At 37.4% G+C, this 27,513-nt stretch overlaps 1 protein-coding gene across 3 annotated transcripts; it reads left to right on the forward strand.

Moving 5' to 3' along the window:
* Positions 1–8,008: 8,008 nt before the first annotated feature.
* Positions 8,009–22,080, forward strand: TTPA (alpha tocopherol transfer protein; the record flags this gene model as incomplete). 3 transcript variants are annotated; one of them, XM_084230900.1, is made up of 5 exons in its annotated part: positions 8,009–8,209; positions 15,508–15,661; positions 17,578–17,771; positions 18,961–19,071; positions 21,907–22,080. In XM_084230900.1, the coding sequence occupies 5 exons, from the start codon at positions 8,009–8,011 to the stop codon at positions 22,078–22,080; spliced, it is 834 nt and encodes a 277-aa protein (XP_084087026.1). The 3 variants fall into 3 exon arrangements, with proteins under 3 accessions (XP_084087026.1, XP_084087027.1, XP_084087028.1); XM_084230901.1 differs by lacking the exons at positions 15,508–15,661; positions 17,578–17,771; XM_084230902.1 differs by lacking the exons at positions 15,508–15,661; positions 17,578–17,771; positions 18,961–19,071.
* Positions 22,081–27,513: the final 5,433 nt, after the last annotated feature.

Here is a 27,513-nt window from a genome sequence, read left to right on the forward strand (position 1 = left end):
TTCTATTCTTTGGTCGCATTTAGGAAATACTGTATTGATTTTCATTTGTTAAGTAGAAATTTGTACAAAAAACCCTATCTGGGGCTAATATCACAAGGGTTTACAAAATTTAATTCATGCCTAAAACTCAGCAACAAAATAGAGAACTTCCATAGGCCACCTCAATCACTAATGACTTGAAAGAGCAATTAAGTAGTTCAGACTGTCAGAACTTGATGTTATGCCTCTTAAATAAAAGGTCAAAAAAAGAATGGATACTGTAATACTTTAAATTCAGTTATAATTTAAGTCCAGACTAAGAACTGAACAGAATCAAAAGTACAGGTGTAACAGGTACACTGTTTTATCAAACCTAACTTGTCATTGATTGTAAATAGCGCCATTACATTAGGTATCACCTAGAAAGTAAATCATTATGATGTAATCTTTCTTATCCAACTCCTTTATTTTATATTTACATTTATAGAAAAAGATTTCTTAGACTTACTTAAATAAGAATTTTATCATATGCAATTCCATAATATATTAAAATGGGAAATGATGTGTTTCAGTGAATCTAAAACATTTTCCCACATTTTTACATGCTGTAAACTGAAGGTATATTTTAATTAGTGGTGCCATAGCCCTGTATCATAATTTAATCTATCTTTATTTTCATAACATGAATTGTAAAATATTATTTTTAATGCATCACTTTAAAAATCAATCTTTCACATTGGTGAAAGATGGTATTAACAAAACATTCTGGATAATACATTCCTAAAGCTTCTTCTCAGGATCATTCATGTCCATGGATGCAGTATTTGTTAAGACTCCATGAAAGAACAAAGTCTCATTTGTTTCTGGACCATGAGCTAGGTTTATAATTAAGCAGAAGTACTTTATTCTGACATTGGGAATGTTAATAATTACTATTAATTTACAAATGTCCTCATACCTTGCACAAGATCTTTTGGTTTACATCTTGATCTTTTGGTTGACAGGGGATAAAAGACTGCACCAACTGCAGTCTCTGCGGGGAAAAAAATATTGCTGATTTCCCATAGGGTAAGTCTAGAACTACCACATGGCCCAGAAAATCCACTGCAGAGGATCTGAAAGTAGGCCCTCAAACAGATACTATTTCACCAATGCTCATAATAGTATTAATCAGATACAATAAACCAAGGACAGAAAGATGGATAAAGAAAGTATGGCACAGGGGCCTCCCTAGTGGCGCAAGGGGTTGTCTCAGCACTATGAAGCTATCTGCAGCCACTGCAGCACGAATTTTATCACCGGACAGGGAGCTAACCCGCATGGCACAGTAGACCACTCCTGTCTCACCCGCTACTCCCCTCAGCAGTGTATTTCAGTCAAGCCACCTGTTCTGCTCCCCACTCTGTCTCTAGGGAATCCTCTCACCCCACCCCCCACATCTCTGGCCTACACCCCAGTTCTTGTATGCATAAATAAATCTTTTTTTTTTAAAGAAAATATGGCACATAAATATGAGGGAATATTATTCTGCCATAAAAAATAATACAATTTTGGTATATGCTACAACAGGAATGGACTTTGAAAATATTATACTAAGTAAAATGTCAGACACAGAGAGATAAATGTTGCATGATTTCACTTATATAAGATAGTAGAAAAAATGATCTGATAGCCAGAAAAGAGAATAGAAATTACCAGAAGAGGGGAGAGGGTTGCTATTGGTTAATGAGTATTGAGTTTTCGTTGAGGATAACAAAAAAGTTTTAAGCATAAACAGTGGTTAATATCCTGAGAATGCATTTAATTCCACTGAGCCATACATATGAATGGTTAAGTTGATAAATAATATTTTGTGTATGTTTATCACACACAAAAAAGTTTACATCAGCCTTTTATTTCTGGTTTTATTCCTCTATCACACTGTTTCTTCCAATTTTTGTCAAGGCCCTTTAGATGTGTGTGATCAATGACTACCATGTCATGACTGTGACCTGACCTACAGTAACTGTAGGAAGCCATTTAGATAAATATGTGTACCGCAGAAATAATGAAACATGACCCAGGGACTTGGGGAAGATAGATGCCACTGTGTAAGCCCAGATTGGGATAGTAATCAGAACAGAGCTCATATGATGCTAAGATAAATTCATCCAGGGACAGGGGTAGCAAAGCATCAGACACAAAATTAGCTGATTTAAATTAGTAGTCAGTTAACTTAGAGTTCCACACCAGAATTACAAACAAGTACGTGTGTGCACATTTTGGCATGTTGAAGCAAGACACATACATTAGGAATCTATCTGATAAGGAAAAGATCTTGAACAAACAGGATACTTGTTTTCTTTAACCTGTGTTTATCCTCATATATCCACACTTATTCTTTGATTTGATCTGACTCTTGTAGCATCCCCATGAGGTTAGATGGAATTGTATGCAGAGAGGCAGAAACTGAGACTCCATATCCAGGTGCTTCCGGAGTCATATGGCTATGAGGTATGGAATCACACCCTACTCTGGTCTAACCCCTAAGTCAAGGGCCTGTTGGCTATACCAAAGGAAAGGTAGTATCTATCATCTGTTATTACTGAACATGAGAACCAGTGTGTGATTTGTGTCTGTGAATCCATGTACACTTGAGTAAGTAGACATAATCTAGGATTCTTTCTTTTTTTTCTTTTTAAAGATTTATTTTATTTATTTATGCATATAAGAGCTGGGGTATAGGCCAGAGGTGCAAGGTTGGGGGGAAGGTGAGAGGATTCACCATAAACAGAATGGGGAGAAGAGCAAGCAGACTGACTGAAATACACTATCGAGGGGAGCAGCGGGTGAAGCAGGAGAGGTCTGCTGTGCCATGTGGGTTAGCTCCCTGGCCTGGGATAGAACTCATGCTGCAGTGGCTGCTGATAGCTTCATAATGCTGTGACCTAACCCCTTGTGCCAGCAGGGAGGCCCTAGGATTCTTTCTTAGCTGTTGGATTTAAAATGTAACCAGGGGGTCCTCCCAGGTGGCTCAAGGGGTGAAGACGCAACCTGTAAAACTGTCCACAGACTCTGCAGGGCAAGTTCGATTCCCTGGCTGGCCAGGGAGCAACCCACATGGCGCAGCAGACCTCTCCTGACTTGCCCGCTGCTCCCCTCAGCAGTGTACTTCGGTCAATCTGCCTGTTCTATTCCCCACTCTGTCTCTGGTGAATCCTCTCACCCCTACCAACACCTCTGGCCTGTACCCCAGCTCTTGTATGCATAAATAAATAAATAAATCTTAAAACAAAAACATAGACAGTCCCCATCACATGTCTGTGTTCCTTTAAATAAATAAATAAATAAATAAATAAAATGTAAGCAGGTCAAACACTATGTCCAGATGGAGGTGTTTAAACAGTCACAATGTTTGTAGCATGCCTGGAGCTCAGTAGGTGGACAGGTAATACCATGAGTCTGACCTTATTTAGTCATTTTTGTTTAGCACTTAAGAGCTGAATGGAATTAGGTTTCATAGCAATAATCCCTTGAGGCTCAATTTCCTCATTTTTAAATAGGGATAATACCCACATTACTGTTGAGAAACTAGAGACAATGTATGTAAAATTCTAGCACAGTATCTGGCAAAATGGTGGGTATTAGTCATACTTAGTATTTACTCAATGGTTTTAGTTTTACTCATAATAACCCAAGCAGCCAATTCTATACTAAAATAACCTGGTTTCCACAAATTAAATTCACATGAAAAATAATTGATCATTTAAGGCAACACAGCATGGTGGTTAAGTGGGGATTCTTAATCATAAACAGCCTTAACTTGACTGATTCCCCGCTGTGTGATTTTTAGGAAAGTTACATAGCATCATTTTTCTTTCATTCCCTCGATTATAACATGAGCGTACAAGAACTATATTGTTGGACTGTGGTGAAAATTAAATCAGTTCATATTTATTGAGATCTTAGAATATTGCCTGGAACATAGTAGGGTTATATTAAGTCTTTGCTTAAATAAGCTTTTATATAGACTTCAACACATCATTTTCAAATGAGCGACTGATAGTAATATGTTAGATAATATTCCTAACAAGGGGAACAATTTTTCCTTTAAGTCATCCATATACTTTTTAATGCATAGCGAAATTCAAATGTAGTTCAAAATCAAGCACCCAGTTTACACATCTAAGTAAGTCTCCAGTTCACAGATGGAAGGATCCTGACTGAAAAGGAAGATAGATTCTTTCAGAGGACATTTCTTGTTTCGCAAAAAATATACAATATGAATTGTTCCCCCAAATCAGATCCAGAGAGACCAGTAGCCATTTCTCAGAGTAAGTAAGCACTGGAGAAAAGGGAACACCTAGTGCTTCTGCGGGTTGCCAGATATTTTGAATCTAATACCCAGAGCTCCAAAATACCCCAATGGCCTTATGAAGATTAGTGTTAGATGGAATCTTTTGCAATGGATTTGACGGGATGTATTGATTTTTACGGCCATTTCCTCACTTACAGAATATGAATATGTTAAAAGAATAAATATATTTACTATCTGGCAGAATCCCCATATTGGTTATGATTCATGGGGTAAAAGCTAGTTTATTTTATTTTTTTAGTAAATGCTACTTTAATAGAAAAAGACAATAGATAGAGATCCTTGACCACTCCATGTTGTTTGGGCTCCACCTCTTCACCCTCAACTGCCATTCTTCTACTATTTCCAAGGTAATAAACCAAGAGCAATAGCAGGTAAATGTATAGATTGGGGATATTTAACTTGCTTCACTGGATAGCAAAAATTAAACAGGTCTTAGAAGATGACTAAAGTTTTTTGCAAACAATGTGGTGATTGTACTAATTATAGCTAAGGTTCTACTTGTGGTTTCTTGACTGGAGTAAATAAACATTGCACTCTTAACCTAAAAAAGACTCTTCAAGTTCTATCACTAAAGATAATCAAAAGCAGCTTGCCTTTATACAGCAGGGATTGTGTAAGCAGTTAAACTCAGGGCCAGGCAAGCTCTCCTACTTTCTTCTCTAATGTGGTCTGGAGGCTTTGATCATCTTAATATGCCATACTAGGTGGTTATACAGGATTCTGACCAGAAACAGATTGCATACTCAAATTGGATAATTTATAATTGTTTAATAAAGGTAGTATTTACAGGGAAGTGATGGGAAACACCAAGTCATTACCACCTTCATATTTACATTGTGTTGAATGTGTCTGCCTAACATCTATGAACTTTCAGAACCTCAGAATTAATCACCTTATTTGGAAATAGGGCTTTTAGATGTAATCAAAGCAAATATGAGGTCATACTCAATTAGGGTGGGTCCAACCCAATTAAAAGAGAAAAGAGAGTCACAAACACAGATGCATGGGGAGAATACCATGTGATGATAGAGCCAGGGATTGGACTGGTACAGCTACAAACCAAGAAACACCAAGGATTGCAGGCAAGGACCTAAGGTACAGGCCAGAGGTGTGGGGGTTGAGAGGATTCACCAGAGACAGAATGAGGAACATAACAGGCAGATCCACTGAAATACACTGCTGAGGGGAGCAGCAGGTGATCCAGGAGAGGTCTGCTGTGCCATGTGGGTAGCTCCCTGGCTGGGGATTGAACTCGTGCTGCAGTGGCTGTGGATAGCCTCATAGGTTGCCTCTTAACCCCCTGCGCCACCAGTGAGGCCCCCCCATTTCTGTTTTTCAATTCACCTGGCTTTGGTACTTGTTTACAGCAGCCCTAGCAAATGGCTGTAGGAAAAGGTAGCTGAAAGGAACTGTGGCCTTCTGGTGAGGACTGCAACCAGACTGCCACAATCCCAAGGGGAGGGAAATCCCAGGGGAATAAAACCCTGACCTCAAACATTCCTCATGTGTGATCAGTACCTGCCATTGGCCAAACACAACTAGGAGTCAAGGGGCAAGGAACACATTGAGGAATTCAATGAACCCATCTTGTGGCACACACAATGGGAGCAAAAGGGGTGGGTGCATCTGGGATGAAAATGGAAAATATTCAGGATAGTGGTCTGTTACACTATTATATATTAACTGTGCCTGGTGAGCAGGACCTGGCCAATATATGCTTTCAGCACCCCAGAGGGTAGGAGATAAACCCATGATAATTCAGCTACTGCCATATTGATGACATTTCTAATCTGGGGCAAATTAAGATACTTCCCTCTTAAGTGAGAGACAAGTTGCTGTACCTATGAATTTCCACTGCGAAGAAAGAGGAACAAGACTGATAGACCCCTTTAGATTTTGGAGGCAACATATTACCATGTTTGATCATGCTGATTCAATTTATTTATAAGTATCCAGTCGTCAGATTGCCAGTGTTAAATGGAACTTGAAATATGAAAAACCTCTGCAGTAGGTTCCGGCCACAGAGCCCACACGTTTTCCTGCCATTTAGGTGTTAGGAAACAACTAGTAGGACTGGAATTATCTATGACAGACAGATATGTCACATAAGGAGAATCACAGTATGGACCTCTACGATTTTACAGTAAGGTCATTCCTTATTCTGCTCAAACTTCTTCAATCAAAACGTAGCTCTGTCTTGCCATTGGGCCCTGACCATGACTGAAATGCCTGACCACAGGACACTGAGTAACTTTGAGTCTTGAATTGTCCATTCATCATTTCACATTGAATTGTAAACTGTTACTGCATTAACTTTCCATTCCACTCCAAGTAAAACTCAAAGTTTGGAATTTCTATCCCTGATGTATAATAGTTTTCTCATTGGATTCTGATTATTTACTTTATTTATTAGTATCATTATTATTATTTTGGTTGTTCTTAGTGCCACACCACTTGATTATTTACTTAAAAGTTTCCTAGATCTCTCAGAATAGAAATCAAAGACTGTAGCTCCACACCCACAGGGTGTGGGCCAGCTTCCTCACTGGTTTCAACTGTTTATTCAAAAGTCATAGTAGGTGAGACTTATATTTCCCCAGACCACTGATAACCAGCTGTCATGCCACATGTTGTTACTTATTTATCTTGTTTATTGTCTCTCTCCCTCCAAAGAATGAACAACAAAGGTTTTTTTGTCTATTTTTTTGACAGGTACCTTCAGTACCTGGAACAGGATCTGGGAAGGGTAGCCATTCAGTCGCTCCTGTTTGAATGAATGAAGTGGCAGCTCACCACGCTCTGAGCAGAAAGGCAAAGATGTGGTTTTATATGTTCGTGTGAGTCTAGCATTTAACTGCATACACTATGCATTCAATAAGAATTAACCCTGGGGAGATGGGTCAGTTCTAAGATAGCTGTAATGGGTAGAGATCAAGAAAGAGCAATTTCACTGACCTTTCTGATTTCCACCTCATTCTCCTCTTTCATCTTCATTGTCTGGAATCACTTAGACAAGTGAAAATAAGGACTCTGGACTGTCCATTGGCAATTAGACATGATAGCAGAGCCAACTGAGGGAGCATATGGTGCTTAAAACAAATTTTTGGCACATGCTAGTCATTTATTTGCGTATGTCACTAAAAGGCCAAAGTGCCAAGAACTGAGACTTTGCCTAGATTGGGCTGAAGGAAAGGAGCAGTGGCCTGTGAAGGTGGTATTGTGGGATGTGCATTTTAGAAGCCACTGTTGTAATGCAGCTGGAGGTGGAATGTGAGTTTGGAGACTTAATGGAAGAAGCTTGGGAAGGAAGTTCTAAGAGCATGAGAGGGAGGGAGAGCCAGAGAGAAGGAAGGGAGGAAAGGAAAGCGGCTGAAGAAAAAGGTGGGGGGAGTTCTGTTGGAGACCCAACCAAGGCAATCATCTAGGCAAATAAACTTTTGGGCTACTACCTAGAGCTTTCAGAAAGACTGACTTCCGAGAAGACACGTGGTTTGTTTTAAGGCCGCAGGTCGGGTCTTGCCGCTGGGCTGTGTGCTCCGCCCGGCCGGGACAGGCCTGGCCCGCAGGAGGGTGGGTGTGTGCTGGACAGCTGTCACCGAAGGAGGGGCCTGAGGGGAGCGCGGGGCCCAGGCTCTTCCAGGCCACCTGGGCAAAGGCGGCGGCGGCGGCGGGATGGCCGAGGCGCAGCCGGGCCCTTCTGGGCTGCAGCTCAGCGCACTACCCGACCACTCGCCGCTGCTGCAGCCCAGCCTGGCGGAGCTGCGGCGCCGGGCCGCGGAGGCGGGCGATCGGCTGGTGCCGCCGCAGCTCACAGACCCCTTTCTGCTTCGGTTCCTGCGCGCCCGGGACTTCGACCTCGACCTGGCCTGGAGGGTAAGGCATCCCGGCTGCGCTCCGCTCTGCGGACTGGACTGGGCACCCCCGGTTTTGCCCCGACCTCCGCGCAAACCCAAGTTACAAGCTGGACTCGGGTGGGAATGCGCGGGTAAAGCTGTGCGAGGCTGGTGGTTGAGGAATCCCGCGCAGGTCCTTCCAGTTCCTCTGCGCCACTGGGGCAGGGAGTCTAGAAAAAGTTGCAGCTCTCTTGATTGATGGCTCTTCTGATCTCAAACTAGAATTATGCCTTAGGAGAGTCTCACGAAGCTATAAAGTGCGGGGCATCAGCCTCTTCTCTCCCTGGCGGGAAGTGGGTGACATGAAAAAGCCTAGACTCACCACATCTTAGCATATATAATAACTCCCTATGTGGTGGGGAAAATGAAATTGCCAGTAAAACTGAAAGTCTAAAATAAGATTCTGGCCCCCTCCCCCCAAAAAATATTAGTGTCTTACATGTCTAAACAGTAAAATGGACCTGTGTTTTTTGAGTGGAAAGTGAGGATGGGTTTGTACATTTTATGATTCCAATTTATGTTAGTTGGTTGAGATCGAGATGGGGAGATAGAAATCAGGAGTAGGGCTCCGTGCTTGAGTTCTGTCACTTAGGCTCAGCATCCTCATCTGATAAATAACGGTGCGGATGCTTATCTCGTTGACTGGTTTGGAGGATTGAACATTAACCAATGTCATAGGACAAGACGTACCCAACACAGAGCCTGACACGAAGTGCGCACTCAGCTGTTGAAACTGAGCTAGTTTCAACCCTTTCTCCAAAAGTCTTGCTCAAAATCTCACTTACAGTTGGGAGGCAGGGAAAGTATACCTTGACTCTGTGTTTTTTGTTGTTCCTAATTTATTTTAATGAAAAAGTAAAGAGTATGGATGGGAAATACATAATAAAGTGCAAAGTAAGTTTCTCAAAGGAACTTTGTAAAGGAAAAATATTCTTCACCCCAAACTTGTTTGTAGTCCTCCACCCACATGCAGTAACCATAACCTCTTCTTATTCTCTCTCCAGAAACAGTATATGTTTATTCAGCATGTGTAGTTTTACATTTTGCCTTTTTCTTACCTGATTAGTCATAAAAATCATTCTTTGTCAAAATATATACATATATTTTATTCTTTTGGGGGCTGTGTACTATTCCATTGTACAAATATATTATGTCAAAATATATTAACCAATCCCCTGTGATTGGACATGGAAATTATCATGAGCCAATGACAACACTGCAGCTGATGTTCACTCCAGTAGTTGTTTGCTGAACTACAATTTGCCTAACAGTGATACACCACCCCCTTAATGCACAGAGGACTATTACTGTCCTTAATATTTTCAACCTTACTACTTTCACGCTTTCATGGACTGAGATGACATGTGTTCCTGCAGAATCAGCATGAGTAGCACCCTGCAGGGTCAACTTGTGCGGCCATCACTGGATGCTCTGATTACCGTTTCCTGACAAGCCTTGGTCTAGCCTAGCCAGCTGTGGATTCTGCATACAAGCTAGAGTCTTAACTTTTGATTACAATGTACAAGCCCACTTAGTTATAATGCTTAAATCTCCACCCCAACTGAACATAGAACACATGTAACATGTATGATGAATGACTGAGGACGCCCAGCTTCCCCTTCTTAGAAATATTCTTTCTTTGAAATGCAATACATAGCTATAATCTCCCTGAGAATATGCCCAGGAATAGAGTATATACCCCTTATAAATTCAAAAACTCATTGCAAGTTGGAAGGCCTGGTCTGGGTCCCACAGACCACCTCACTGTTGGTTTGCACAACCCAATAAATTCCTTTCTGCTTACAGCTCGAACCGGTAACTTTGTTTTTCCATTGGCATACACAAAAGCTCAGGACCTATTACAGGACTACAGAAAATGCAGTAACAGATAAATGGGGTTTCTTCCATCATCAATTGGGTATTTTAATAGTTCTTCCTACATTTGTCTTTAGGAATATATTCCTTTTTTAGAAATTTAAAAAAAAAGATTTTATTTATTTTAGCGTAGAAGAACTAGGGTGTAGGCCAGAGGTGGTGGGGTGTGGGGTGAGAGGATTCACCAGAGAAAGAGTGGGGAGCAAAACAGGCACATTGACTGAAATATACTGCTGAGGTGAGACAGGAGAGGTCTGCTGGGCCATGTGGGTTAGCTCCCTGGCCAGGAGATCAGGGATCTAACTCAGGCCAACTGATGGTGAGACTTAACCCCTAGACCACCAGGGAGGCCCTAAGAATATATTCTGATAAAATAAGTTCAATCTGCAAAATTGCTAGATGAAGTAAGATGTACATTTTAGTATTGATGAGTGAGTGTAATAACTCTCCTTCAAAAAGTTTGCTCTAATATTTGTCACTTCTATATTAAACAATGCGTCTTTTTCCATCATATTATTGCTTACATTATATCACAAGGTGGGTTAATCAGCTTTTACATATTTAAGTCAAATTTTTTTTTCCATTTAACTGCCTGTTGTTTGTCTTTTGTACATTCACTTCCACTTTGTTTAAATAAAATATAATATATAAAATCTAATTTTTTATTTATAAAATATTTATGTAGTAAGAAAATTAGGCCTTTTTTCTGATTTGTTGTTTGTCTTTTAATAGTATATTTTCTTTCTCTTTCAAAAAATTTCAAAAATATTTTGTGGTCAAATGTGCTGATTTGACTGCTGATTGCTTTTGGGTTTTATAATTTCTTCCCTTTTCCAAAATTGTCTTTAGTAATTTATGATATCTCTCTTTCTCTCTCTCTCTCTCTCTCTCTCTGAATTTGTTGATCTACAGGGCTTTATCTTGATGTCAGGATTCTGACATTCTTTCTTTTCATTTTGTCACGTGTCTGTACAGGTGTCCCAACATCAAGAGTAATAAACTAATGCTTAGAAGCTACTAAATATGAAGACACATTCTCAGGTTTTATGAAGAGTGCCGTTAGAGTAGGGCATTAAACATAAATGTGTAGCTTAACTAAGAGTAAAACTTGAAAATGAATGGCTTTAATTTTTTCTGGGAAGCGGTATGATTTACTGCTTTCATTTTAGCTACTTTTAAATCTTTTTTTTTTTTTATTTTATTTATACAAGCACTGGGTACAGTCAGAAGCATGGGAGGGTGAGAGAATCCACCAGAGCCAGAGCGGGGAGCAGAGCAAGCAGACTGACGAAGTACACTGCTGAGGGGAACAGCAGGCATGGCAGGAGAGGTCTGCCAGGGAATGAACCGGCCCCACAAGGGGAGGCCCCATTTTAGCTACTTTTAAAGAGTTATATTTAAACAGAAGAAGGAATAAAATTCACCTCCAAACTCTGAGTTACATATGTAAATATTTTTTCTATATAATTTATTTTTTTGAATTGTTTTCATTCCACCGTGTCCTTGAGGAATTGGCTAGCAGGACTGTGTCTAAAGCCACTGGAGAGGACTCAAGTTTCTGCCTGTGAACTTTCTGCCTGATTTTTTTGCCAACTGGAAAGGAAGGGTTAGAATGTGAAACTGGTTTTTTTTTTTCATTTGCTCCACAAAGGCAGTTAATTCAATTTGAACTCTTATTTATAGTATAAAAACCCTATAGTCTGAATGTATGAAGAAAGCTTGGCAAGTTCCTCAGTTACAATGAAATTTCTCATTATTCTAATTTTTGTATTTGGAGTTATAGCAAATTAATGATTTTTTGGTATTTGCCATAGCTTGTGGGATGCCAGGTACTTTGGTCATTAGTGTTTGCATGGATTACATCATTATTTTCTCTTTGTAGAAGAAACTGAGATATAAAGCATAATTTGATGAAATCAGTCATTAAGTGGTGGAGAAGGGATATTTGAACTTAGATCTGACTTAGGGAATCCTATATTCTCAAATACACACACTTGCTCCATAGTTTAAATCATGAAGAGATAAACAACTGTTAATTTCTACCTGATCTACATGTTCTTGTGTATTCCTATCTCTCACAAGTGAATAGCTCAGTTCCTTTTTAAAAAAAATCTTATTATTTATTTATTTATTCATAGAAGAACTGAGGTGTAGGCCAGAGGTGTAGTGAGAGGATTCACCAGAGACAAAGTGGGGAGCAGAACAGGTGGATCTACTGACATACACTACTGAGGGGAGCAGTGGGTGAGACAGGAGATGTCTACTGAGACTGTTTGTGGGTTAGCTCTCTGGCCAGGGATGAACTCAGGCTGCAGTGTTAATAGCACTGAGATCAACCCCTAGGCCACTAGGGAGCCCCAGCCCATGGGATAAATTATTTTTGCTCCATGGGATAAATTTTTTTATCAGCTCATTATTTTTTAGGTTTTTCTCAAACTTTGAACTTTTAAAATTCCATGATCCTTTCTGTTAATTCCTTGCTAACTGAATTTTCTTTGGTAAAATGTGTCTTTTATAATTTCTTTGGTAAAATGATATGAGTCATGTTCAGGCTGCAGTATATTCTTGATAGTGCCTTTAAGCAAATGTGTTACTTCTCAGAGCTTTCGTTTTCATATTCATAAAATAGAGAGGCAACATTACCTCTTTGGAAGCTGTGAGAAGGAAGTGAAGTAATACCATTGAGCCTTATAAAAGTGGCACAAAAATGGTTATTGTGTTTGAAAGTACATGAAAAAATTAAGAAGAAATCTACTTTATTCAAAAGCATAGTTTAAATAAATCACCACTTTTATTATTTATTTATTCCTAGTTGTGGTATAAATAGATGTCTTCCAATAATGAATATTTACTCCCAGCTAATTTCTTTGCTGTTGTGAACTTTTTAGTGGTTCTGAATTAGAGAATTGCTCAGTGTCAGTTTTCAACATTTACATACTTTATGTCAACTGCACCTTTGAGTTATCAATGGAAAAGTGATCATCAAAGATCCAGATTTTTCAATTTGCAAATGTTAGGTAAAAAAGTTAGGTCTTACAAAAATAGGGAGGTGATTTGTACTTCTTTACACAAGCCATTTATTTCCAAGTATGTGGTGCCAAGTGATTTACTAATGCATTAATCTTTTCTTTCATTCAACATTTGTAGCTACCTCTGCTGAGTAAGCCAAGGGCCCTTCTTCAGTGACCTAACAGATCTCTTTAACTAAAGCAACTTTTTTTTTTTATCATTCCACAGGAAAATAAAATCATTTCTATATAGGAGCTAATACATTGCTTCTATCTGAATCTTTTTTGCTTGAATCTGAATGAAAAGGACTAGTTTTACGTGTGAGGAAATTATCAAAAAAGGAATGAGCATTGTATAATGCTTCTAACACTTATTCTGTTAATCCTAAAACAGGAGAAGGAAAAGAAATTCTTCTTATAGGCTAGAATGAATTTACCAGAATATACAATGTGCCTTTTGTTTTTGTTGCTTTTGGAAACTGCTATTTAGGTCACTGGTTATTTCTTTGTTGGCAAATTTACTGACTTTTTTCTTTCTTACCTCTTGTTTGCATTTAACTCTTAGCAACTTTCTCTTTTTTAAAACAGTTATAAAAGGTAATAAATGCAGTAATAAAAAAAGAAAGACAGGAAGATACATGAGAGAGAAGGAGGGAGGGAAGGAAGGAGAGAGGGAGAGAGAGAAAGAGAGAGAAAGAGAGAAAGAAGGAAGAACGGAGTGGGGAGGGGAGAGGAAGGGAGGAGAATATAGAAGACTTTTTCCTCCCTTCCGTATATCTTTTTTTTTCAATCTAACTAGCTTCTTCCTCCCCCCACCTCATTTCCAGCCAATGACATTTCCCAATTCTTGGACTATCACCCACTACTTGGTTTTTAAAATTTGTATTTGTAATTTCTCCTCCAGATTATTACTATTTTGTGCTTATTGTTTATCATGATTATTCCAACAACTCAAATATTAAATTTGTCCAGCCCTTTCATCTGAACTTCAGTTCCACATTGCTATTAGATCTCTTTAAACTCAAAACAAATACACTGTTATATTTTAAAATTTAGAATATTTTAAACCATAAAAAGGAAAATTAAAATATAGTAAGTTTTAAATGCATTATGCTTTGAGATTTCTCTACCATACACTTGCAATGTTTATATCATTTGTATATATAGAGTAACTACAATTGTGGGTTCCTCTCGACAAAATGAGGTTCTTTTAAACCATATATTTTTTTCAGGAACTGACATCCAAGCATACGTTAGGCTCTCTGCATGCATACCATTATTAACAAATATGATTTTTATTGTTTTTCCACTGGTAGACAATGTAGTCGTGATTTCAAGATGTTCCTTTCTATCTTTGGTTTAGCTCTTTTTTGTAAGAAAGAATGTAAGAATCAATAAGATTGTATTTATCTTTAATATAAGGCTTCACTAATTCTTGGATGAGCAATTAATCTAAATAACTTTCTCTATTACAAGAATAGAGTGCTAACTACCACTCCTACGGAGCAGATATGGAGGAAACAAGATTCAAAGGAGTTAAATCATTAACCCCAGATCACACAGATAACCAGTGGCTATCAACCAGAACAAAGATTTTTCTGAAAAAGCAGCCTGGGAACTTTTCACTACAAAGCATGGCCTCTATGACCCAGTTGTCACCAGTAGTTCAGTTCCAAAGAGAACAGGAGTTTTATTCTGTTTGAGGCAATAACTCAATTGCCTAAAACAATGCATGAACCATTGTAGATACTAAAAATATAGTTAATTTATCTGATAACTTTCTATTCTTATCAGTTCAAAAAGAGTAACGGTAGATATTTCATCCCAATATATGGTGACTTAAACCACATTTTCTTATTTGTAATTCTCCAATTTGAGCAGAACACCTCACTACTTAACATTGTATCAGATGGGAATTCCACTGAGGTCAGACTAAGACAATTTCTTGTTCTCCATGGACTCTCTCTACATACACTGATCACTTGATTATCTTACCTAGGGGTCTGGAGGCTTCTTAAAAGTCCCAGGCTTCTTAAAACCTAGCACAGTGTCACTTGGGCCAAGGTAAGATATAAGGCCAGCCCAGATTCCTGGGGAAGGTATCAAGTGCCTTCTACCACTTGATGGGAGTGGTGGCATGTGAATAGCAATGGGCAGGAATGTTAGCAGCTTTATTTGGAGACTAGTGCAAGGGACACATGAAAATTACTCTAATTTGAATTTATAATTTACTTTTATCAAATGAAATCCATGATGAAGGGAACTTTTAATCTTGGATTAAAACCCTGACATAACACATGGCAAGGACAACTGGTAATGCATCAACTTTTCTACCAGTTTAATGAAATGTTGACCATGAACGCTATCTGCAGGCATTTTTGATTTTATCTTTCAGCTACTGAAAAACTATTACAAGTGGAGAACAGAATGTCCAGAAATAAGTGCAAATCTATTGCCTCAAAGTATTCTTGGCCTTCTGAAGGCAGGCTACCATGGAGTCCTGAGAAACAGAGATCGCACTGGAAGCAAAGTTCTTATTTACCGAATCAGTAAGTCATACACTGCACTTCATTTTTATTTTTCTTGACTGGCCATATAGAAAACCTTAATGAGTCCATATTTAAGAACTTAGGTTTTTAGGTTTCAACTTAGATTTAATGTAGATTTTAGTGTCCCCTCCCCAAATATAATAAACTGGCAATTGTGAGGAAACCAATGAAAAACTTACTTCTATTCTTTCACCCAACCAACTGTATAAAAAGAAAAGAAAAAGATAACAAAAGGAAAAGGAGGAAAATATCAAGGTAAAGTGTTTCAGAGGTGCTTTATAGGAACTGCAAATAAGAATTCTGAACTTAATAATATAAACACCATGAGAGCATGGATTTTGTCTATTCTGGTCACTGAAGCACCAAAAAGAGGGCCTGGCACACACTAGGTATTTCTTAAATATTTTGAGGGTGGGTGAGTGAATGGCCAGTTGAAAAATGCCCTAAGCCACAAGCAAGGTGCTCCTTCTCTTCAACAATATGACTCAGGGCAAAAGCAACCCCCTCTCTCTTCCAAGTGTTCTCAAAACTGTATCTCCCAGGTACCTTATTCTTTTTGCTGCTTTCTCTTTTCCCCATTAGCTCTTCTTAGTGTTTCTTATAAGTTGGTGACTTATAACTTCTGCCCCTTCCTTAGATCTATGTATGATTACAAAAAGGCAAGTAATTAGGATTCGCATTGGTCCCAGCAACTTCTCATGGCCCTCTTGAAGGACAAAGAAAACTAATACTTTACAAGTAGAATCTTATGAATTGTAATGATTCAGAGACATTTACAGTATCTGAGTATCTGTGAATACTCTAGGGAATTTAAAAATATTTTAGATTTGCTTTTCCTGCCTGACTATTGATATGAGACCTGCCTGTTACTCCACTATTTGCTAGCTTGCAAGAAGACACTACATTTAACTCCTGAAAAAGTATCAGAAGACAGAATAAAATGATTCTAGATTTTTTTGCTCCAGCTATATGTCAAATAAAAAGGTTAATTATGAGGTTAATTATGAGGTTAATTATGAGGTCATTGTGTATAAACAGACAGAAAGCCTCACAATGTCTTTTCTATTCATACCAGTGCTAGGAAAGTTGAATGGATTCCTCCAAGATTCTTGGGGGCAGCAAAATACTTATATTTTGTGTAGCAAATAAATCTCTGTTTTATAAAAATACAGTGTCCAGTTATATTTGAATTCAAATAAGCATATAATGGCTGCATTTTTTTTTTTTTTAATTTAACATTGCCTACCTGCCTGCCCATTAATGCCATTTCTGCTTGCCATGATCTGACCCCGGGCAGTGGGGGCGGGATGAGATGTGTGAATCAGAATGTCACTAACTCCTTAGCACAGGTACTTCTTGTTTTTCCTGGGTGTGGACAGCTACCTGAGTGTCTCCCTGAGTCTTCTATCCACAGGGGACAATTGTTCTAGCCATGCTATTAAGATTATGTGCTACTTGTCACTAAGGGTGTTGGAGCGAAGTCTGCCTGCTTACCCCCACACACTTCCCTTAGCAACTCTGTTGGTGACTGCAAGGCTCTGGTAATTCTTCCTAATCCAGACCTTGTTTTTTCCCATTTCTAACACCTTTTGAAGCATTCTCATGGGCATTTTTGGTTTTGATCACAGCCCCTCTGGCAGGTTTTAAGTTGTAGTTTTATCTGGTATTCAAATACAGCTTGCATTCATTCACCTCTCATGCTCTTAAAAAGTTTTTTTTTTTTGTTAGAAATTTGAGAAGGGAGTAAGAAGCAGGCACAAGTGTTTGATGTAATCTTTTTTCAAGTTTTTTTTTTTTTCTATTGAGCCTTTAAAAAATTGGTTTCCCTTTGTAAATCTGTCTGATTCTTTACATAATGCTGAGATATGATATGATATTTATTTTTTTATTTGTTTGTTTGTTTGTTTATTTTTTAGCATACTGGGACCCAAAAGTTTTCACAGCTTATGATGTATTTCGTGTAAGTCTAATCACATCCGAGCTTATTGTACAGGAGATAGAAACACAACGAAATGGTGTCAAGGTTATCTTTGATTTGGAAGGCTGGCAGTTTTCTCATGCTCTTCAAATTACCCCATCTGTAGCCAAAAGAATTGCTGCTGTTCTTACAGTGAGTATGTATTTTAACTCTTTGGGATAATACTTTCAATGAATAGGTTTAAATTTAGTTATATGTTAGAAAATCAAACAAAATTTTAGAAATGATATAAAGAATTTAATATTGCCGATAAGTGTTACTATTTCAAAAAAGAAAGTTGCAGCAAGTTGTGGAACTATGTTCAAAATTAATACCCACAGAATTTACACATTGAAACAACCACAGAGACTTCATTTTTCTAAATATAATTTAAAAATTTGCTCAAAAATAACACATAGTAGTGCTTCAACACATAGGTATAGTCATTTCAGAAATCACATTCGTATAGTCATTGGTATAGTCATTTCAGAAATCAAAATGTTTTTTAAATGGCTATAATCTTTAACCTAGTAATTTTACTTTTGGGAGCTTACAGGATAATCTCAAATATTGAAAGACTTTGTATATAATTATAATAGACTACCATGTGCCAGTAACTTTGCTAAGTGTTTCAAATGCATTACCACTTAATGATCACACCAAGCTTATGACACCTGATTACAATTTTTCCCACTTTTCAAATTAATTAACTATATCAACAAGGTGAAATAGCAATATACAAGCACACACATTTTGTCAGCAGTGAAGCAAGGATTCCTAAGTCACTTAAATGTAAAAATTATGCTTGGGCCTACCTGGTGATGCAAGAGGTTAAGTCTCAGCACTATAAAGCAATCTGCATCCACTGCAGCACAGAGTTTTATCCCCAGCCAAGGAGGTCACGTGACCCACGTGGCCCACCAGACCTCTCCTGTCTTGCACGCTGCTTCCCTTAGCAGTGTATTTCAGTCAATCTGCCTGTTCTACTCCCCACTCTGTCTCTGGTGAATCTTCTCAACTCCCACACCTCTGGCCTATACCCCAGTTCTTGTATGCATAAATAAATCTTAAAAAAAAAGAAGTTATGCTTATAACTTTTGTTGGTTCCTATCTGTAAAGATAGTTACTGCAACATCAATTTTGATAGAAGAAAATTATAAACAGCTTATCTGTCTAGAAGTTTAAAATATAACAATATTAATTATGATAATAGTATTATAATTTTGAAAATAAAGTCATAGTTTAAGTACTGTTAGAACAAAGTTTTAAAGGGCCAATTTACCAATATGAATATAAGTATATTTATACTTTGTTATTAATAACATTTCTTTATTTTCAAAAGGATTCCTTTCCACTAAAAGTTCGTGGTATCCATTTGATAAATGAGCCAATGATTTTCCATGCTGTCTTTTCTATGATTAAACCATTCCTGACTGAAAAAATTAAGGAACGGGTGAGTAAAAGCACATTGAAGTCACTATCCCTCTACACTAAACATCCAATTCCAAAAGAATAAAAACATTTAATAACTTTTGAGTATTTATCTAAGAAGACAACTACTTTTATAAATTAAAATTTCTTTTTAATTTTGAAAAGTCAAGTTAGAGAAACTGGGGAAACTGGGTGGGGGTCGTACAATGGAATATTCCCTCTAAACTGTATAACAATTGTCAGAATAACAGTCTTTACACTTCCGAGAATTTATGCTATGGGAAAACTGACACAAAAGTAAAACTATATATGCTAGAAGATTCATTGAGACAAAATGTTGGAAATAAACAGGTATTCAGAGGACTATTTAAATGTTTATTTTACAATGGCACATACATACAATGGAATACAACAAGATTTGCAAAATGCATTGTAGAGTGAAATAAACAAAATACAGAAGAGTGTTTATGTATGCTTCCTTTGGTATAAAAAAAGGGAGTATCAGAATCTGTACCTAGTTATATTTGTGTAAAAATGAAATTAAATGGATTTACTATAAAGTAACCTAAGTGGTCACCTAGATAGACCCTAGTAGAGGTGTGGATGGGGTGGATAGGAATAAAGTTGGGAACAAGATATCTCACTATATATCTTTTATCTTGTTTTGATTTATTGTGATAAGAATGCATTATTTATGCCAAAAATTGTTTCATTAGACATGTATAATTGAAAACCACAGAACCTGAGTTATGTGACTTAATGTTTTTTTTTCTCTCTCTTTTTTTAAAAATTTATTTGATATAGCCTTATCTCAGGTGAATAGATTAGATCTCTTAGGGTTTCTCAAGTGTTAAAAATAAAGTCTGGAACTAAGAATGGAAAACCAGTGTTCTGTATTAATCTGTCACAGGGAATTCTTTTTTTTTTTTTTAAAGATTTATTTATTCATGCATACAAGAACCAGGGTATAGGCCAGATGCTCTGGAGGGTGAGAGGATTCCCCAGAAACAAAGCTGGGAGCAGAACAGACAGATCTACTGAAATACACTGCTGAGGGGAGCAGTGAGCAAGACAGGAGAGGTCTGCCGCGCCATGCGGGATTCTCGCCGGCTGGCCCGGATTGAACCCCTGCGCTGCAGAGGCTGCAGACAGCTTCATAGCGCTGTGTTCAACCCACTGTGCCACTGGGGTAGGCCCAAGCTGTCTGTTCTTTAAGAAGAACCATTCACTAAGATGGACACATCTCATTCTATATTTTTGAAAAAGTCATTTTTTTCTTTGTTCATATTTTTCTCTTCAGTATTGCTCAATAATAGCTAGACACAACCTCTTTAACTCTGAAAGACCTAAAACAAAAATTGCTATTTTGTGTTACATTCTGTACAAATAAAAATAAAAACAACAATTAACTAAACCTAATAAATATGAGAATATTAGCAAGGAGGAAGTAAAACTTAAAAATTGAGAGGTGAAAATTTTCGTGAAAGTTAATTGACGTGAAAAAGAGTAGTCAAAATGGGGAAGGAGATCCAATCTACCCAGTTTTCTCCTTTCAACATTTGGCAATACCTCATGGATGTTCTAATTTGCCCCTTCCTGAGGAGACAGAAATTCCTCTCAGCTGATAATATTTTAAACCTTTAAGAAAAAGTCAAGGATTTGGATTGGGAGGTGTCTGAGTGCAGAACAGTTGTTTTCATTCACTTTTTAATCCTCATATCCTAGCACAGGATATATGCAGGTAAATGTTTGTCTTTGCAAATAGAGAAAAACTACTTATTTATCTATCTACCTGCCTACCTACCTACCTACCTACCTACCCATGGAAAGATGTCCTTTTGATTCAAGGTTACAGCCTTTTTTTTTTTTTAACTTCATGGCATTATATGATCAATTTATATACTTTAAAATATTTGAAAATTTTAGGTCCTCAGTCATTGTAACTGTCTTTTTGTTTTGTACTAGCCACGAATATCCATCAATTCAACCCTGTAAATTATTTCCCATATACCTAATTGTGTGCTCAGATATATGCTTTGAATATGAACTAATACCAAATAGCACAATTTTATCTTCTACAGACTAGGTTAGAATACATTTTTATCACCTGTAGTATAGTAGATATTTTGCTAAGAATCAATTTCCGCACATTAGTGAATAGAATGTATAAAATGTATAAAATAATTGTTTTAAGAATCTACTTTTGAAAGAAGAGAATAGCTTTTTATAAACCTTATGTAGTTATTTTTAATATAGTTTTTACATCATTGTTCATTTTAAAACAATGTTTGCTTTCCCCCCCAGGTATAGTCCCCATAGAATTTCCTTCACCAACATGCACTATGCTCCTCCCTCCCTCCCACTGAGCCCTCTCCCTCCACCTCCCTGCAGGATGTCTCTGATTTATAATTGTTTTTGTTTTGTTTTGTTTTGTTTTATTATTTTTCCCCCTGAAGTCTTATTTGGTTGCCCTATATTTCTCTTTTAAATGAAACTATCCAATATTTTTTTTTCTTATTTCACTGAGCACAATTCCTTCTAGCTCCATCTATGTTGCAGTGAAAGGCATGAGTTTATCTTTTTTGATTGCTGAATAGTATTCCATTGTGTGTATATACCACGTCTTTTTGTAAGTCTTATGTAGTTATAAGAAACCAAGTATAAGAAAACAGTTAAGTATCAGATTCATCACAGCATAATCTATATAAGTAAAATTCTTAAATTCATGAGCAGACAAATAAGTGATATAATACATATATATTCTCTTCCATCTTAGAAGTTATTATATAGATTACCTTGTGCTCTGGTGATTTTACATTGGAAATGCGTATCTTCTAAAACATTTTGACTATTTCAGATTCACATGCATGGGAACAATTACAAACAAAGTTTACTTCAGCATTTCCCAGATATTCTTCCTCTGGAATATGGCGGCGAAGAATTCTCCATGGAAGACATTTGTCAGGAGTGGACAAATTTTATAATGAAGTCTGAAAATTATCTCAGCAGCATTTCACAGACCATTCAGTGAGAAGCTACTTAATGTAAATGGCTTCCTAATTAAAAATACAGGAATGGTCTGGTTACATGAATGAAAAATATTCCATTAAACTAATTAATCAGGTTGATCATGTAAAAAATCTGATAAATCCTGGGTATTTGGGAAAATGCCTTTATTTTTAAAATACATCTCCTTAAAAATATAGGAGAGTCCTGGTTTTTACATTCGAAAGAAAATGACCTCTAAAGTAACTATCCATGAACATCTTTGTTCCTGCAAAGTTTCATTTTTAAAACAAGTTCTTTGTTTATGATGGTTTAGTAATAAATTTATAAATAATCCACTGAAAATAAATATTAGCACAAATAAACTGATGATAAAAATCTGTTAACACTGTTTGTCGTGGATGTCAGGTTAGGCTATAGTGTAGATTTTTACAGTTATAAAATAGTTCATCTTATCTCAGGGAAATTCTGTTTTAGCACATATGCACAATACAGATTGAAGAGTCTATAAATTGTAAACTCATATGTAGCATCTACGGGTCTCTGAAATTATTCATGTTAATACAACAAATAGCCAAAAATAATTTAGAAAAATTTCAGGCACAGTTGATGTCTCAATACTGTTTCTGCATTTTCAAACAATTCAAGACTGTCATTGACTTCTATTTTTGGTTATTCTTATCACAGCTACATGGAGATTTGGAAATGGAGCAATATTTAATTGTCTTAAACATGGGATCTATTTTTAATTGGGCAATAACACAATTTCACAAGGCAAAAGAAATGCTCACATTTTTATATCAATGACAGTTAAATCTGGAACTTTTCCAGATATACAGATAATGTATAAAATAATTTGAATTTTATTATGAGAATATTCTAACCAAGTCCTACAGTTTACATTTACTTTAAAACTTAAAGTGGGGTGTAGCTTATTGTTAAAGAATGTTTCATTTATTGAGAAAAATATAAACTAAGTTTCATTGAAAATAAAACTTTCAATATATATTATGTTTATACTTAGTATTTTAAATTTTTTTTAAACTTCAAAATGAAAGAACAAAGGGTACAAAATTTGTTAAACATTTTCTCAGCTTAGTTGGATTTCACTAATAATCACATTATAGTAGCTTTGTGAAAGAATATGTGAAGCGTGTTTTTCTTTATAAGAAATTATTCTAATCAGGTGAGCTGATACTTATGATTCTCTGTATGTATCTCTATGGTAAAAGTGAGATAATTGTGAATGTTCTTTAGAGAACGTGTTTGATTTTGACTTAGCATTGGGAAGCTACTTTATAATTTTGATTAAAAAATTGAATTGTGCTGTCTTCTAAAAACATGTTATTCTTTATAAATCATACAATCTAAAATCGTATAACTAAAAATAACAACAGAATAAAATTATTTGAAAAAATAAACAGCAAGAAAAAGTCTGGTTTACCCAACTTTTATTCCAAGGAGGTTCTACTTCATTTACATTTGGGTACTTAAAACACTTTCTTATGACTCTGTAAAGGAATGTTTATTTTCGTTCATGAATAAGGGATAATATTTCTAAGTGCCTTTTAAATGTGACTCATTGATGATGCTAATAACAATAAATAGAATTAAATCAATAAATCAATAAAAGTACATTTCATAATGGGATATTGAAATTTTTATAAAATATAAAAATTCATTGAAGTACATTAAAAGAACAATGTGAAATAAGCAGACAATTTTATAAGGTGGCAAGATCAATAATACCAAATTGCCCATATTGCTTTACTGTAATTTGTTCCAGAAATGCCTTTTAAAAGATTAACTTGAGCATGTACTCATGATGTTAGCAAACTGCACAATAATTTATTTGTTTTAATATTGTTCCAAAGGAAATAAAGATCTTTGGCATAACTACAACTGTGTGTTTACATTTTTAAATTTGAATATTAGGCTTTCTTTTCAAAAACTGCTTTTCTTCACCAAAAAATTTTAAGAGAAACTTACCACATCTAGTTGTCCATGACACAAATGTCATTCTCTCTTTTTTTGTAATTTAATTTCTTTCTTTATATATATTTTACATCATGTGTAGTCCCCATACAATTTCCACCACCAATTCACCCATTTCCCATCACCATAATCCCTTGTGATCTTCCTGCCCTCATTTTGATTCTTCTCCCTCCCCTCTCCTGCAGAATGTCTCTGCTTTATGGTTGTATTTGGTTCCCCTATATCCCTCCTATAAGTGAAACCATCCAATAACAAATGTCATTTTCTTTTATTTTAGGCTGATTTTCCCTGCTGCTGTTTTCAGCACCAACTTCCTCTGTTTTTTGCTGTGCTTATAGGAGCTACAAGCTAATTTCATGTAACTAAACCATGCATAATTAAGGTGTTAAAACTTTTAAGTGAAAATAGTCAGAGTGGATCAGTTATTCAGATTATTTGATTTTGAAACAACCTGCTACTAGCCTAGATTAGGATTTTGTCAAGCTATATATTTTCCTTATAGAAATGACACTGAAGTTCTAGACCAGATACTATCTTTGCCACTCACAAACCAAGTCAAATATACAAACAAACCGAAAACTCAACAAACTAGTAAGATGTGTTTTCAGGACACTTGTTACTGGCCTTATGTGTCGAATTTTGCCAAACTCAGTTAGAGTGGAGAAAATATAAAGATGTAAAAAGCAAACAAACAATGAAGCTGTATAAAAAAATAATGGGGCCTCCCCGGTGGTGCAGTGTGTTGAGCGCAGTGCTGTGAAGCTGGCTGCAGCCTCTGCAGCACCGGTTTGATTCCTGGCCTAGCAGGGAGATTTCCACATGGCAGGGCAGACCTCTCCTGCCTCGCCAGCTGCTCCCCTCAGCAGTGTACTTTGGTCCGTCTGCCTGTTCTGCTCCCTGCTCTGTCTCTGGTGAATTCCCTCACCCTCCCATGCCTTTGGCCTGTACCCCAGTGCTTGTACAAATAAATAAAATCTTTAAAAAAAAAAAAGAAAAAAATGATGGCAGGGTCTCCTTGGTGGCACAAGGGGTTAAGCACAGCACTATGAAGCTGTCCACAGCCTCTGCAGCTCAAGTTTGATCGCAGCTGGCCAGGGAGATACCCACATGGTGCAGCAGACATTTCCTGTCTTGCCCACTGCTCCCCTTAGCAGTGTTTTCAGTCAGTCTGCCTGTTCTGTTCCCCACTCTTTCTCTGGTGAATCCTCTCACCTCCGCACCTCTGGCTTGTACCCCGGTTCTTATATGCATAATTAAATAAATCTTTAAAATAAATGACGGCAGAAATTAGGATTGGCAGCAGAACAACTCCATGAATGTTCTGGTTCATAACGACTCATGCCATTCTCCTCCCACCTCCAGACTTAGTCCTCAATTACTGCTTTTATCTCTATTCAAGTCAATGATATTAATCCATTAAGTATCTACTTTTAATAACACTGTACATTGCTTTGATTGAAATAAGTGAATTAATAAATTGAAAAATCAACCAGCTGCTACCTAGAGGAGAGAAAATATATATTCAGAATAGCAGGCAAAGTGCAGTAGAACATAATGATATTTACAGTGGTTCCATAAAGTGCTTTGGAAGTTTAACAAAAGGAAAGAATTTTCATTTGGGGTGATTGAAGATGTGTCCTTAGAGGACATGTTATTTGAAGCAGAACCTTTCAGAAGAACTTACTACTTCCAAAAAGAGCAGTAAGAACGAAGAGGAAGGATAGTCCAAGAAAAGAAGTAGCATGAGCAAAGACTTGGAGATGAGAAAGAATAGGGCATGTCTGAGAAATAAGCAATAGCTCCATAATTTCAGTAAGAGGGGAGTCGTACAAGGGAGTAGGTCCTTTGTCTAGTAAGAGCCAAGTGAAGCAAAGTATGAGAGGCCCCGAATATCACTTGAAGTTACTCAAGGTGTGGATTCCTTATTTTTTGCCGGTCACTATATTAGATTCACATACATGTGTCATGCAGCCTTTGTCAAAGCCACAAGGTACATGGTACTATGCCCATCTTTACAGAAGAGAACACAACTCTGAAATTGTCCATTCCCTGCTCAGAATCATGGAACAGATACATGCCAGGCCAGAACCAGAGTGAACTCTGCTGGCCTGGATGTAAAGTCCATGCACTACACACCATGTTCCCTATAGACCTAATTCTATAGTCCTGTCTGGAAATATCTGATCCTGGCCTATTTCTTTCTTTCTTTTTTTTTTTTTAAGATTTATTTATGCATACAAGAACTGGGGTACAGACCAGAGGTGCAGGAGGTGAGAGGATTCACCAGAGACAGGAGACAGAGTGGGACACAGAAGAGGCAGATTGACTGAAATACACTGCTGAGGGGAGAGGTGGGTGAGACAGGAGAGGTCTGCTGTGCCATGTCGGTAGCTCCCTGGGCGGGGATTGAACTTGTGCTGCAGTGGCTGTGGAGTGCTTCATAGTGCTGAGACTTAACCCCTTACACCATCAGGGAGACCCTGGCCTATTTCTATAGTGAATCATTTCTCATCCAATCTGTAGCGATAGCCTCCTCATTGGACTATTGTTCCTGACTCTACCTAACCCTTCCTCTGCTGCCAGTTATCATTCAGCAAGATCTCAGTCCTCTGATCTTGGAGATAGCAGTGCTATGTGCAGGGTAAATTGCGGCCTGCATCCTGACCCAGCTCATTTTCCATCCTGGCATTGCAGGACTCTGTACCCACGCACACTCTAGACACAGCTTTTCCACCACTTTGAAAAACATCACCCTTTCCAAATAAGACCCCTCAAAATCAGTACCCAAAAGTAGTGGGGGTGGAGTGAAGAGAGTTGAGGTATGTTTTGTGTTGATTGTTTCTTCTGCTCTAAACCCTTTTTGCTTTCTCTTACTGCTCATCTGCAAAGTCCTGTTCCCTGTCCCCTCTGTGGTGCCTTCTCTAACCCTCTCCAGTGAGAATTGTTTGCTCTTATTTGTGCTCTGGGTGGATGCCTAATAAAGGCCTTATGCTATTAACTTTATAGTGGTTTACCTGCTTGTCTCCCTATTAGAAAGAGCATTAGAAAGTGCTCTTACTTGCAGACGCTGACTTTTTCATCTTTGTAAAATCAGTCTCCATCTGGTGTCTAACACAGGATCAATACACAGAATACAGACCCAGCTTGGGTATTTCTTGTTGCAAGTTTTGGTGACAGGCATTTGGGAGCAGCCTTGGGGCCTGAGCAGCATGATGAAGGCCTGCCTTGTGACAATGGAGACTTTCCTGGGAAGTTGGGCTGATCTCAGCCATCTGCATACAAACCCTTGGACTTGAACTAATGCCTCTGCTTTTTCTCCCTCATCCTATATGTGAGCAGTCTTACAATGATAGGGTCTTACCTACTGGGTTTTATTTTTGTCTTAACCTCAGTAGATTTTTCTGTTTTAAGGATCTTATCTAATTTGCTTCCATTTTTTTTGGGTCATTTTGATATTTTACTT

The sequence above is a fragment of the Talpa europaea genome, assembly GCF_964194135.1.
Source record: "Talpa europaea genome assembly, chromosome: 3".
Lineage (NCBI taxonomy): Eukaryota > Metazoa > Chordata > Mammalia > Eulipotyphla > Talpidae > Talpa > Talpa europaea.